Source organism: Anabas testudineus, chromosome 5 (assembly GCF_900324465.2).
Source record: "Anabas testudineus chromosome 5, fAnaTes1.2, whole genome shotgun sequence".
Lineage (NCBI taxonomy): Eukaryota > Metazoa > Chordata > Actinopteri > Anabantiformes > Anabantidae > Anabas > Anabas testudineus.
Genome location: NC_046614.1, coordinates 20,691,584 through 20,706,469, shown reverse-complemented (window position 1 = coordinate 20,706,469; position 14,886 = coordinate 20,691,584). Strand labels below are relative to the sequence as shown.

At 40.9% G+C, this 14,886-nt stretch overlaps 1 protein-coding gene across 2 annotated transcripts; it reads right to left on the bottom strand.

Annotated features, from left to right (window-relative positions):
• Positions 1-54: 54 nt before the first annotated feature.
• On the bottom strand, positions 55-13,871 carry unm_sa1614 (un-named sa1614). 2 transcript variants are annotated; one of them, XM_026347054.1, is made up of 28 exons: positions 13,092-13,871; positions 10,678-10,750; positions 10,438-10,583; positions 9,767-9,841; positions 9,601-9,650; positions 8,808-8,937; positions 8,076-8,161; positions 7,896-7,971; positions 7,327-7,407; positions 7,138-7,235; positions 6,955-7,024; positions 6,740-6,827; positions 6,299-6,347; positions 6,030-6,202; positions 5,755-5,888; positions 5,560-5,651; positions 5,198-5,384; positions 4,755-4,840; positions 4,535-4,650; positions 4,266-4,333; positions 4,065-4,172; positions 3,438-3,720; positions 3,173-3,340; positions 3,013-3,076; positions 2,563-2,606; positions 2,088-2,242; positions 1,507-1,632; positions 55-1,224 (listed from the first exon to the last, which is right to left on the bottom strand). In XM_026347054.1, the coding sequence occupies exons 1-28, from the start codon at positions 13,224-13,226 to the stop codon at positions 1,150-1,152; spliced, it is 3,036 nt and encodes a 1,011-aa protein (XP_026202839.1). In that variant the 5' UTR covers positions 13,227-13,871; the 3' UTR covers positions 55-1,149. The 2 variants fall into 2 exon arrangements, with proteins under 2 accessions (XP_026202839.1, XP_026202840.1); XM_026347055.1 differs by having other exon boundaries at positions 3,019-3,076.
• Between the last annotated feature and the right edge of the window lie 1,015 nt (positions 13,872-14,886).

Sequence of the window (14,886 nt, the reverse complement as noted above, 5' to 3'; positions counted from 1 at the left end):
TGAGAAAAGTGTATTTCCATCCCCATGACAACATTTCAGCTCAGTTTCTCGTAACAACATGTAATTTTCTACTTATTACTTTATACCAAACTATTGGGTTTTAATAAGAATCTTTTTTTATGCATCTGTGATATGATGCATAACAACTGGTGTTTATTATAACTGTCTATATAAAAAAGTTTCTTGATAAACTACAATGTTGTAATAAGAAAATATGTAGTTTCAGCATGCAAAATATCTTATTGTGGAATGTGGAGATTTTTAAAACTATTTTCTCCTTTTAATGAGAAACTGAGCAAATTTGTATTTGTAATGGTGGCAGCAATACACTGTGGCACTTAAGGCGTGGTCACATTACATTTCTACAATATTTCTGTTGAGGCCTAAATAACAAAACAATTGATAATTATTGCCTGCATTAGAAATATAATATCCAAGGGCATGTGCAGACACATAATGTGACCAAGCCGTTAATCACTGAGACGTAGTGACATCAAAGGCAGCAGGAAACATCAGCTGTGTCTGACTTCAGGCCTCACCTGGTGTGAAGTCCATGCTTACAGACTAGTTTTACCTGAAATTAAAGACGACTGTTGAAACTCATCATCAGTCCTTAGGACAGGTCCTCATAAGCCTTGTTTCCCTCCAGTGGTGAAGCCTGAAATGGGGCCGAAGCAGCTCCTATGTGGCATCGCCACAGGCAATAACTTTACATAAATTAAAATAAATATTATTAGAAGAAAAGTTATTTAAATAAAAGTCCAGCAGATTGAAGTGAGCTGCCTTTGTCTACACGTAATAAAATATCTTAATTTAAAATAAATAAATAAAAAGTAACATCGTTGCTGCTCAATCTGTGTGAAGCCGTCTCCATGGCGTCTTCTGTTACGTTTCCACAGTAACAGAAAGTTTACGTTGCTATGACAACAGGACCTGTGGCTGGATTTTGTGAACTCGCAGGATGCTGAAGCTGGTCAGGACTAGACCGCTGTCCTGGTCCATCAAAGATCAGGATTTCAGCTTCTGCTGCCGAGTACTGATCTGATCCGATTTGCTTCCGGTTTGGTTTTCCTGAAGTCCTGGTTCTGCTGTGGTCTGGATTTGTGCTGGTCCAAGGTCCCGCTCGTTCTAGTCTGGTCCAGGTTCCTGTCAGTCTGTGAGCAGCTGGACGAAGGAAGATGGAAACAAACCCCTCTGGTCTGGCTCGTCCTCTATGTAACCGTGCTACTCACAGAAATACGTTAAATTACATTTAAACATTCACTGAACATGGAAGAAACCTGAACATGGACTCTAGTACTGCTGGATTCAACCAAACCTGATCAATCAAACAAAAATACCAGTGGAAAATATTCTGACATTCATTGTGTGAACCAGCTGCAGACACTTCTGAGTCGTTTTATCTTCGTTTCATCCAACAAAACCTTAAGATACTATTGTTCATCAGTGAAATGTCTCAAACCAACTGAAGTAGGAGAACCAATCAGAGTGCAGGATGATACGTACCCACCAATCACTGTCCTCCTGCCCCAGGACCACCAGCACCTGTCCCTCACAGAAGCTCAGCTCATCATGGTGGTCGGCCTGGCAGTCGTACAGAGCCTGAACCCGTCGACTCGTGGTGCCCCGAGGCTGATGGACGACAGTAAATGGTTCAGTGATAATAATATTATTATTGACATTATACTATAATAATGTTAATAACAATAATAACCGGCAACATTAGTTGTGTCGCTACATGGTTGCTAAGCCATTAGTAGGTGGTTACTGTGCGTTTCCATGGTGTTGCTAGGCAGTTGAGGGTGGTTGCTAAGGTGCCATTAAGTGGTTGTTACATAGTTAAAGGTACAGTCGATATTTTATTGGACTGGTGTATAGAAATCAACTACACTGACTCAAGTACACTTTAAGGGTATAGTAAAGAAGGAACTGGAAGGAATTATTTTATATAATTATTATTTTATTTTTTATACAATTAAATGTTGAGGGATTTAGATTGTATGTTCTCACATACATGTTCTGAAACAACCTTTGTAACGATGTAGTTACCATCTTACAGTAAATAAAGTGTTATTTTATAAACTGACCAATGATCTGCGAGGGAGAGGCTGGGGGGCAGGGCCTCTGCTGTCACTCTCAAAGCTCTGCGAGCGCTGATTGGTCGGGGACTCGTTTAGTGGCGCTTTACTGGCAGGGTGCAGGAAGTGGGTGGAGTTACAGTCACTGTCCGCCCTCCGAAAACCTGCGATTATTAGATGTGCCACTATGAAACAAATAATTAAAACTAAAGTTCTATTGGAAAAAAAGGAATGGGAAACTAAGAGAATAGGTTAAATAGGTTAGCCATTCAATAAATGTCATTAAAGTAATAATCTACTCTGCTGCATAAGAAAACAAATCAGGAATATACATCTGAATGTATCACTTTTTAAATATAAGTTAAATATGTCATGTTAAAGTTTGGCTAAAATGTCAAAACCAGATATATAGTAAATATTCTAATTACTTAAGAACCTTAAATACATAAAATGAAGAAGAAAGCTGTTATAGGACAGGACGTACCTCTATCTGGTCGTTCAGCGAGCGAGCTGAGAGGAGAAGATGGACTGTAGAGACCGACAGAGGAGGAGAGAGAGGGACAGGTTGATTACCAGCAGTGTTTTCACTGAGCATCAACCTGAAGACTGTAATTCAGCTTCAGTCCAGCAGAGAGCAGCACAGTCTCTCACTTATTCAAGCTTACACAGCTTCAGCACACGACTCATTTAAACTGTACCGTCTAATTTGAGCTCTTCAATTTAACTATGATGTTTTTATTAAATGAAATATTTAAGCCCATGAGTTTTTTCCCCATTAGACTCAATTCCCCCAAATTCAGCCCCAAATGATTTGATACTGATGAAAACTTTGGAATCTCACAAGAATTTTCTTGTTTTTGATTCAATATTATTATTATTATTATTACGTATGTAAATGTAAAAAGATCAGTGTGGTTGTGTCTTAGATACTCACACACACTTTTTAAAGGAGGAGTCTGGACCACTGTAGATCCTGGGACTGGTTGGCAACCCATAATCTACACACACACACACACACACACACACACACACGCAGAGTTAATTACACCGTTTCACTCAGACAGATTAATGGCAGTGTGTGTTTCAGGCGTTACCGTGTTTGCTGGACTCTGAGCAGCTCCTCTTTTGTCGGATGCCACTTGGAGTGGGAGGTGCTGACTTTTTGTTTCCTGTCTGGGGGAAGAAGACCTCCCCCTCTTCCTCCTCTTCATCACCCGCTCCTTCCCCTCCAGCAGGAGGTGGTGGAGGAGGGACATTTGGAGCTACAGGACGATGGAGAGCAGAGGTGGAGGACTGATAATTTTACAACTTTCATGAAATCAGAGAACGGAGAAACACAACCAGCTGAACTGGTCTCACCTTTGACCCTGGGGGGTAGTGGTGGTGCAGGGGAGGATGGAGGAGGTGGAGGAGGACTGGGAGCAGAGCCAGTGGGTCGGCTGTGGAGCTCCATGGCCATGGCGAGCCTCCTCCCAACACTGAGCAGGCCTCCTCCTGCTCCTGCTGGCGCTCCAGAGGAGAGCAGGGTGCTGGACGAGGACATGGACTGACTGAAGCTGAAGGGACGAGACGGGAAGGAGAAGGAGGAGGTGAAGGAGGAAGATGAAGAGGAGGACGTGCGCTCCTTCTTTACTGGACCGTTCTGAAATGGTAGAGTGACAGAAAAAGTTAAGTAGCACGAGATAAAAGATTAAAGTTACGGGAATCATTTATTAAAGAGGAATTGTTGAACTTTTCAAACCATCTTCTCTTTCTAAAAATGTCTTTGCCTCAATTTTCTAAACACATTAAATCCAAAATAAATGTCACTTTGCAAAATCACTTAATGTTTTAAAAAAAAGTCCATTCAGTTTCTTTACTGCTGCAGTTTATGTTAACAAATGTAATCCTCAGTCAAAAGAAGAAAACAGCGACGTCAGAGCAGCAGTCGACCTTCACGTTTTTATTTCATAAACGGAGGAAGAATAAATATGTTGCCATGGTTACCTTGTCGTCAAAGTCATCATCACTGTCGTAGATGTCGTCATGACGAAGCCTCCACTCATACTCCACATGGACGTGATGGTCAAACTGGTTGGACTGAGCCTGCAGCAGCTACACACACACACACACACACACACACACACAGTTACAGTAATGTCAACATGTAAAGTTTGTGTACCACATTGTTCCTAGTATCCACCTCACCAGCGCCACACAGTGGCTGTGCTTCAATCTGCGGCTCACGTCCAGAGGCGTCTCTCCTAACTCGTTCTCTGGTCACACACAAATATTAAATATTTTCTGTTTTCACACAAAGCAACAACAACAGGAAACGTTTCTGTGTCTACATTCAGTCTCTATGAGCAAGAGAAATGTTTTTAAAAAAGTTGTTTTAATTTAATTTAATTCTAATGTACAACGGTGTGTGTGTGTGTGTGTGTGTGTGTGTGTGTGTGTGTGTGTGTGTGTATTACTCATTTGTGTGTTGGCTCGGGCTCGAAGCAGCAGTTTCACACAGTCACTCTTGTTGTGCAGACAGCTGTAGTGAAGCGCTGTGTTTCCTGCTGATGTCTGCATGTCCACGTTGGAACTAAAACACACACACACACACACACACACACACGTGCAGGTAAACACACAGATGTGCACATTAACACACACTGAGGTGTAACAGCATCATCGGGTCACACTGACCAGTTCTGAGCCAGGAATTCCAGGATGTGCAGCGACGTCCTGTCAGCCAATAGGACGGCTAGATGTAGCGCCGTCTCCCCTTTCTCCTGTTGGCATGGAAACGAATGAGCGTGTGTTTAAACTGTAGGTGTTTAACTTTGTTGTGTGTCTGTATGCGTGTGTACACCTCTATGTGTAAACACATACACATACACTGTTGTGGTTACTAGTGTATTTAACTCAGTACATCTACACGTGTGTACCACTGTGTATGTGTGTGACTATGTGTGAATACCTGTTCACTTTAATGTGTGTGTATACTGTAACCCGTCTATTTGACAGTGTGTGTGTGTGTGTTCATGTTTGTACTGTATATATGTAAATTATGCATGTACCTTTATGTGCCTGTGTAGATTTAGTGCACGTATGTATGTAATACATAAGCTGCGTCCGTGTGTGTGTACCTGTATGTGTGTGTGCAGTGGTTGGCTCAGCTCCGCCCTCTGAGCGTACAGGTGGATCAGACTGTAAATGTCGGAGCTCTTCGTCGCCTCCTGGAGGCCGAGTCTTAGCACTGCAGCAGAGCTGTGACTCCGCCGCACAAAATGCACGTCGTGATACTTAGACAGGATGAAGTCTTTACGCTCCGCCCTGTAAACACACACACACACACACACACACACACACACACACACACACACACACACACACACACACACACACACACACACACACACACACACACACACACACAAATGTAGGAATTACAGTAGGAAAAGGAAACGTAGTGTCTACCATGATAACTGTTTGGGAGAGTGTGTCTCACATGTGGCTGTGTTGAGAGGGCTTCAGTGATGGACTCAGCAGGTTCGCCTCCAGGATTTCATTAAAACCAGAGTTACCAACATTCCTGGCCAACTGGGGGAGAGAGAAAGCCATAAAAGCAAAGCCTCATGGGTATTGTAGTATTTAACCAATGTGGTCTGATGGATTCGCTTGTTAGCCAACAGCTCTGACCTACCAGCAGGTCTGAGGTCCCCAGGCTGTCCAGACTGAGAGACTGAATCCTGGAGACGTGGACCCCCATTTCCCTATGGATCCCCGAACACTCGATACATGTTAGGATACCCAGGTTTGTCGAGAGCCATCCAGGATCTGCAGAGAGAGAATTCCAGTTTATCAAGAACCGATTTAATTTGAGGTCACAATTTTCCATATGACGACTTTCTACTTCTACAGACGAGTCTAATGATGATAAATTAATTCCACAATCATGTCAAAACAAAAACAGATTACCTGGAGCGCCACAGTCACAGCAGTTGTTGTTTCCCGGCATCCGTTTAATATCATCAGTGATGGCCCGGGTCAGATCCTCCAAGCTGCTCTCTCCCAGTCCTCCCCCTCTCCTCCCTCCGTCCAGAGCCACACTCAGAGCCTCCTGTTTACTGTTACTGAGCACCGAGATCCAGCTGAACAACACACACACACACACACACACACACAGATTAAACACATGTAATACTTAGTAGGTTTTATGATAATCAGTACAAATACAAGTTACTCACGCCACACACTCGGCTTCATCTTCAGCCAGGAAGTGGTAGGTTCGATTATCTGGAGGACAAAGTCGTTGACACAGTGTTACGTGTGTTTGTGTCCATCATCATTAGGACAGGATTTAAAAACTCTGGGATTTTATTTTGAGAAATTCTGAAGCTCAGAACTGTGCTGCACGTTTGATTTTAACATATATTAATCAACTTATTTCCTCATTGATTACAATAAAGCTACAATATGCAATTTAAGGCGACACCAACATGAAACTTGAATTCAATTCACTCTGCTGATAAAGTACTGTACATACAGTTAAACAAAATTACAATTAATATACAGTTTTAAACTAATATTTCAAATATACAGCAGAATGATGTCACTTTAATCTGTAACATTGGCAGCTGTGTGTGTGTGTGTGTGTGTGTGTGTGTGTGTGTGTGTGTGTGTCTTACGTGAGATGAGGTCGAAGCATTTCTTGTCCTCCACACTGGGTTTAACCTGACAGGTGAGCAGGTTGAGTCTGGTCGGAGGTTTATTAGGCTGTAGATCAATAATAAGAGAAACAAATGAGACACTTTAATCCACATTTCTTTTAGTATGATTATTTTTTTAGTTTGTGCTAGAAAATAAGAGAAACTGTAAAAACAAATCACACAGCTGAGCTCACAGTAGCGTGTGCGATCGTCAGGTAACAGTTGTGAACTGAACATTTCCTCTTCTGCCACATTTTCCTCAACCTGAAACAGACATTTAGTATTAACAGTGGTGTATTTAATTGACGTAACTGTATTTCCAGTTTACTCAACTTCTACTTTTACGCCACTTCACACATTTTTGGTTGGTTGTTTACCCGTCGCTCTTTTTGTAGAGGAATCCTGTCTTTTCAGTTCCGTACTGTTTGTCTCCGAGCAGCTGATGCATATTGTACACCTGCTTAGGTAAAGAGTCCTACACACACACACACACACACACACACACACATTAATTACCTGTTGAACAGTATCATAACGTTAGTCTGAGCGTTGTCGGTGTCTCTGACCTGCTCTGTATGGACGACTGGCCTCAGCTGATCTCTGAGAGCACACAGCTGTTTCTTCTCCTCATCCTGACGCTGCTTCACCTGCAAACACAGAACAGCTGATGAGACCGTGATGTCGTAGTGTCTAACGTGTTTATATTTGGGGATTTACTGTAAAATTTCTTGGAAACAACCAGACTTGATATGGTGATGACAGCTGCTCCTAAACAATTAAATCAAGCTAACAGTGTTATACAGTTGTTGCATATAGGAACGTGATGCTGGATTCAAGGGCTCTGTCATTTTAAAAACTGCTGCCCCCGCGACATCACACACTTCATCTGTGAAGGCTTTATAAACCTTTATCATTCATACATCAATAGTCAGACTTCTCTTTACCTCAGACTGATATGAATACAGATAAAACTCTGCAAACTCTTCCTCGTTCTAACACTTTTGGACCTGTATCAGAGAAGGTTCCTCTAATTTTACATGGAAAACAGATAATACATCCATGTCGTACTCTGACTGCAGGCAAACTGTACCAACAGTGCAGTATATTCACAGTCTGCTGTGACGTGTTGTCGTACCGTAGCCAGGACTCCGTTCAGCTCTTCCATGTACTGCTTCAACCTCTGGGTGGTGGAGACGCACTCCTGCAGGAAACTACACACACACACACACACACACAGATCTACTGTAAACACTGTACAACCACAGTGCTCCATTGGTTGGTTTGTGTCTGTGTGTGTGTGTGTGTGTTTTCTTACTTGTTGTGGCTGTGGTAGTGTTTGATGAGGTTCTGCAGCAGGTCGACTCCTCTCTTCGTCTTTATCTCGTTGACCTTAATGAGATACTAAGAGAGAGGAGGCTGTGTTAAAGGACAGGAAGTGATGAAGGCTGGTTAGGGGTTTAAAAATTAATTTCTAATGCAAAGATTCATGACAGAAAGTGTTTTAGTTAATGTTGTGATGTTGTGTTTAACCCCCGAGTCACTAGGTGCCAGTGTTTGTTTATTACTAGTTTTTTTTTTCTCTTTGACAGTTTTCCTAAAATGTGATTTTAAAAATTACAATATATTTTACATATTTTATATTTTTACGTAACACTGATGCATTTAAAGAACAAATTCACCAGAGAGTAAGTGAAGTTAATTAGGACAAAACATCTTTCTAAAGCAAAGTACTCCACGGCTCATATGTGAGGAGGTAGGAGACGAAAGTCACAAATAAATCCATATTCTCTCAGTAAATCGTGAGCTAAGATGACAATTGGTAAATATTAATTTAGTTTGTTGCAGTTTGTTGTTGTTATACAAAATATTTTTCTTTTTACCAAAAAGAAAAATCAAAATACAAAAAAAATTAATGAATCTTTTCTGTTTTTCACACAATAATAAATCAAACCAACCAGCTGCAACAACGAGGTTTGATAATGACTTCTGGGTTGAGAAAGGAAGGATCACATAAAGGAACTGGGAAACAGGATGAACGGTCACCAACCTCGCACATGCTCAGTTGGAAGGAGCGTCTCTCCTTCTCAAGCTCCTCAGCGATCTCTCCTCCGCTCACCTCGCTCCTCACCATCCCATACTGTCGAGCTAACTCCCTTTTCTCCTTCTCCACCTGCTTACTGTGAACACACACACACACACGGTAAATTTAAATCTGTTAATTGTATTTAGAAGAGGGGCCCGTCCTCTGTTACCCATCATGAGGTTTTTTCCTAAATGTTCTTTGATCTGATTTATGTAAGACAGAAGATGCTGTACGATGTGCAGACCGTAAATACCTTGAGGTAAATGTGTGCTTTGTGATATTAGACTATACGAAATAACTTTTACGTATGTAATTTAATTTAATATTCAAAGACTACCGTTGTTTAACCTGTATTTTTTATTAACTCATGACCTGTCACACTTAGGATTAAGATTCTTTCTCTTGGTCGATGCTAGAGCGGGTCAGGGAGACTTTAAGGTCATCAATTATGTTAATGATCGACTGTCATGGATGTGCAGCTAAGAGTTCAATAACCCTGAAGTGGAGCACTTGTTCATACAAAACTAGACCAGAATCAAGGTTTAAATGTAATGAATTTCAAATAACATTAAGGTTTTAATCAGGACGTCTAACATGCTTTCACAACAATAAGTGGTGCAGACTAGTGAGAATAGTCAGCTGAATTTCTATTAGTACTCCAGCAAGCATATTCAGGTTACTCAAAACCTGGATCTGACATAATCCAGGTTTCTGTAAGCATGATAACATTTCACCAGGATACTCCACTAACACTCACAATCTGCTCTCATAGTCCCTCCATGTTTTGTCAAAAGGCTTCTTCAGATCCTACAGAGAGAGAAGTGAAAACAAGAAACAGTTGATCCAGTCTGACCTGAGACCTGCCATTATTACAGTTTATGAATATGAGGTGACAGAGCAGCATATAAAGATGAAGTCCTCACCCCTTTGACCTCCCTCAGGTCTCCTTTAACCACAGAGTCCAGGAAGAAGTTGATGTTGTGGAGCATGCTTTTTAACTGTGCACACAAACACACAAACGGAGGTCAACAACTCTGCAGAACAATCATAGCTAAGACATCATGGGTTATACTGTACGGTACATGATCAACAGAAACATGACTTGATTTCTTTGCAAAAATATCACAAGATATCACAAATACTATTTTCAATACTATTTTTTTTTTTCCATTCATACGTCTTTTAAAAGATTTCTTGGAGGAGTTTGGAACAAAGTGCGAAGTTTAAAGCCAGCTGATTTAAATTAAAAGTTTTTTCTATGGAGGTTTGGAATAGGGTCTCATCCAAGTTGGACGTGCCTTGAAAACCTCCAGTGGGAGGCGCTCAGGTGGCATCAGCTGGCTCCTTTTGATGTGAAGGAGCAGTGATTCCAGGTTTTTCCCCAATTAAATCTTAAAAGATGTTTTTTTATTAGACTACTGTATCTTGTTTGATTTTATGTTTTCTAATGGGTGTTTGAGGAAGCCAGCCAAATATTTCTTGCAGCGGACCAGTTAAGACCCACAATGTATTTATTTATGACATCTCTTCAGATGAACTATGTATAGGTGTCTATATGACCTTTAACCTTTTCGACGTCAAGCTGCTGACTCACCAGGTTTTTCATGGGTGAGACCAGCTCTTTAGAGAAGTCTGCCAGGCGGCAAAAGGCAGAACCGACCTCCGTTTCTCCATTCGAGTGACAGTTGACTGAAAGCTTCTCCATTGAGTTAATGTACTGCTCCAGATGAGACACGTGTTCTGGCAGAGACGAGCGCCGTTAGTACACAAAACAATGTGTGTGTGTGTGTGTGTGTGTGTGTGTGTGTGTGTGTGTGTGTGTGTGTGTTTGTACCTTGTCCCGATGTGTATTTGGCTTTAGCAGCTTTCTTCATCTTCTGCAACACCAACCGATCACTGTCCAGAGCCTGAATACACACACACACACATCTCAGTCATGTTTTAATCATTGGTTTGAATCTGCTAAATGTGTGTGTTCATGTGGGGGGGTGGCAGCAATTCACCTGCTGACTCAACACACACGCAGAGGACGAGCTTTGTTCTCCCACAGCACACAGCTACATTCCTGTTCGTGTGTGTAAACCTGTTCCTCATCAGTATAAATCTCCACTAAAGCAGCTGAAGCCAGATACTGATGTTTTCATTATATTCAGTTAAACACGAGGCTGGTACATAACAACATAAATACACATTTATCACTTTACTAAAAGCAATGTAAGCAATACAATAGTCTTAAAGTTGACATTGTCAGTGTGGCTCATTTCTGATTCTTACTGGTCGCCTCTGTAGTTCTTCTATCTTGTATCATAAAAACTTCTTTGAACAGTGCATCGTGATTTTATTCCCAGTTCTCACAATGCTTCTGTCATCAGCTGTTGCTGTTTTGCTTGGCCGACCTGTTTCGGGTATGTTGCTCAGTCCACCGGGGATTTGTTTCTTTTTTTCTGGATGTTGTAAATTCTACCCCCAGTCTTTGTGCAGTGTCTTTCCCTCTGATTTCTTTTCAAAACAGCTTACTTTGCCCCCAACCACAGGTTCCTGGTTTTTATGTTGATTTATCCTAACAACAAATCTGTTGTAGTCTTCACAGGTGAATTTCAAGGATAAACCTAAGAGTAGACAGTTAGAGCTATCTTGATACTTGCTCCAGGCACCAACCAGCAGTACTCTACCAGTGAAATTATTAATTGTTTAATTAGTTTATTTTAAAAAAATTAATAATAATAATTGGCAACAACTTTGATAACCATGCTTCTCAAACAACAGGTAACAGCTTTTCATACGTATGTGACAATTTACCAGTTTACTAATTTTCTACAACTGTGAACTCTACATTTTAGGTTTTTTACTGTTGCTTGGACAAAACCAAACATATCAATATATTCATTGAGAATGCAGAGAAGAATAATGAGTTGTTTTCACTATATTCTTATATTTAATGCAACAACTCAATTATATTATAAACAAGTATAAATGAATAACTGTTATATATGATTAAGTGAAAACAAATGTTAAAATGAGCTACTGTATGAGGTAAGGAAACAAAAGCCGATATTGTACACAAGCTGTGAAAGTCGACCCAGGATATGGAGTCAACCTGGAGATTTTAGGACTCCTGGATGTCTGAAACCCAGTCTACAGTAATTTGACTGCAGGCTAAGAGATAATGAAACTCATCCATCAGATAGAACAGAAGTCAGAGCTGAGGAGGCTTCATCGATGAGCTGAACCGTACAAGTGGAGGATTTCATATGGATCTCTCCTACTACTACTACTACTACTACTACTACTACTACTACTGCCAGTGATGAGAGGAACTAAACTAAAGTGCATTTACTCAAAAACAGCACTCAAGTACATATATATTTTAATATCAACAAATTGTTTGAGCTCCTTTCTAAATTCCCCATTAAGTAGCTGTAATTATTCTAAAACTTAGAACAAATTCAAAACATTATTATAAAATGTTTAGGTGAGAACATTTTTATCTCACCACTCTGAGTTTTCTTATGACCCTTTGGAGAGGTTGATGCTACTGGGTCACCAAACTAAATTACCTGACTATAAATAAAACACCCAACTTAAGAAGCTACAACTGTTTTCAACACTGTTGCACCTTGGTTACCATCCTAATAAAAAATACCTACAAAAAGTCTTCACCCACCTTGGAAATTAAACTATGGTTGATTTAATTTGACAAAATGTTCTTATATTAAAGTTCATATGAAAGTGAAACAGCCTTTTTAATGCTAATATTAAATACATGCAATTAATAAAATAAAGAGTGTTCACAGGTGTTTAACTAATATAAATCATCACCGGTTCAGCAAATTGGTTTAACAATGAAATAATGGACGTCACCTGAGAGCAGCGAGTGGACTGTAGTGTAAATACACCTGTATCTGTTATTGGTGATTCACTATCCAGGCCAAAAACTACAACATGAAGACAATCTGTAACTCTACAACAGGCCATCAAGACCCCTGTGAAATTAGAATAAACCATAATTTAATATTGTAAAATAAATAATAACAATAAAAGATGAAAACTTCCTGGGGGGTGAAGAGGTCTGAGGCTTGATTTTGCTGATAAAACCTCTGGACTTTTCATTGTGTGAGAATTATACTTGTAATCAAGTATTTTTAAACTGCACTACCCTAAAGGGTCAGAGTACTACTACTACTAGTATTACTGCTGCTGCCTATTGTCCTCCCCTCCTCCCCTCCTCCCCCCTCCATCAGTACTGACCTCCTCCAGCAGGTAGACGGTGTTCCTGCAGCTGATCATCTTGGAGGTGAAGGAGGAGGTGGTTGGGGAGCTCCAGTCCTCCTGAACCTCCTGCACGAACTCTGACACCGACACACACTCTGGCATGGTGCTCATCAACCCGTGTCACACCGGGACCAGCTGGGGCAGTATAGCCTAACAGAGTCCTGGACCGATGGACCGATTCCACACAAAAGACGGATGAAACCAAGCGCAACACAGAGGCACTAACAACCCAAATTAAATAAGGATCATTAAAAAAATCCACCATACAGAGGTGAAATGATCCCACCAGTGTGGTGTCAACACGCCCCACGGTCCCGTCAACAGCAATTTAGCGTCACAGGTTGAAGAAAGCGATAATTAAAGAGCGGATCAGTGGGAACCGCAGCATCAGCCGCTGCAAACAAAAGGGGATCAAATCCTGCAGGAAATCAAACCCGGACCGCGCAGATTCCCCAGAAAAACCTCCAGCTAAGACATCCCAGGCTCATTAAGACATCCAGACTCCGGTGGAGCGTCTCCATTCACAGAAAACCCACAAACCCGCCCCGGTCTCCGCGTGAGAACCGGCTCACAAAGAGCGGAGGATCTGAGCGCAGAACCGGACCTCCCGGACGCAGGGAGCGGGTCCAGGTGAGAGGATAAAACCGGTGTCAGCTCTCCGTTTGAGCACAGGCTTCATGTCTTTTCATCGTCAGCTGATTTGTTCTGTTTTTTCTTCTTTATTAAAACCGCATGGACAGGCGCGCTCACGGTGCACGCTGGCGGAGCCCTCTGCCGCGGCGGCGCGCACTCCTGACCTTGCACAGAGGTACACTGGGTAGACTGGGTAAACTGGGAAAGTCTTCAATTAAAGCTTGTCATGCCATTGTCTGTCTGAGGAATTTCTAAACAAGTTTCAACTGGAAATATTTTTCCACAATATTTTTTTAAAGAAAATCTTCTTTAATCTTAAATTAAATCTAATTAAAACAGTTTGTGGCTTTATTATTATTAAGATAAGATACTCTTTAGTTTCTCTGACCTGTAGACTAACTAATTAACCTTTTGCAGCAGTAGTTCTGTATGTGGATTGAGCTAAATGCTACATGCTGATGTTTAATTGTAATATTTCACCACAATGCAAATGTAAATTCAACCTATAAATCTGTTCTATAAGATTCCTGTTCTGTGTCAATTTGAGGGCATTTTGTCTTTTTCAGGGCTATTCACATCTTTCTGTAGATGTTTTGTGTCTTTAAGGACGTTGTGTAATGTCTGTGTGTTTGTTTTATGTCACTTTATGGTAATTTTGTTCCTTTGTGGTTGTTTTTTAATGTCGTACTACAGTTAAACATCAGATCTTTTTGGCCTTTGGGCTTGTTGCTGTTCAAACTGTGTTGTTAATCAATCTAATAGTTGTTTGGTGGACCGACAGATGATAACATTGCAAAACGAGACTTGTTAAACAGCAATCTACATATTTTTGGCAGAAACTTAATCACACACTGGTTTTTCAGACACAGTTTTATCCTCTAGTATTTTACTCAACATCCTCCAACATCTTCGGTCTCAGAGGAAACGATCAGAGTTTGTGTGTAAACAAAGAATTTCTGACTTCCTGTCGTTCAGCTGAAGATAAAGTTTGACTGAAGAGTCCTGAGCTTTACTTCACTCTTTAACTTCTTAAATCAAACTGTGTTGTATATTAATCATATTTTAAAATTTTATAACAGAGAATGATTCAGCTCCACTTTGTGTGGTTTGTATTTTTTGTCTTTGTGACAGTGGCCAC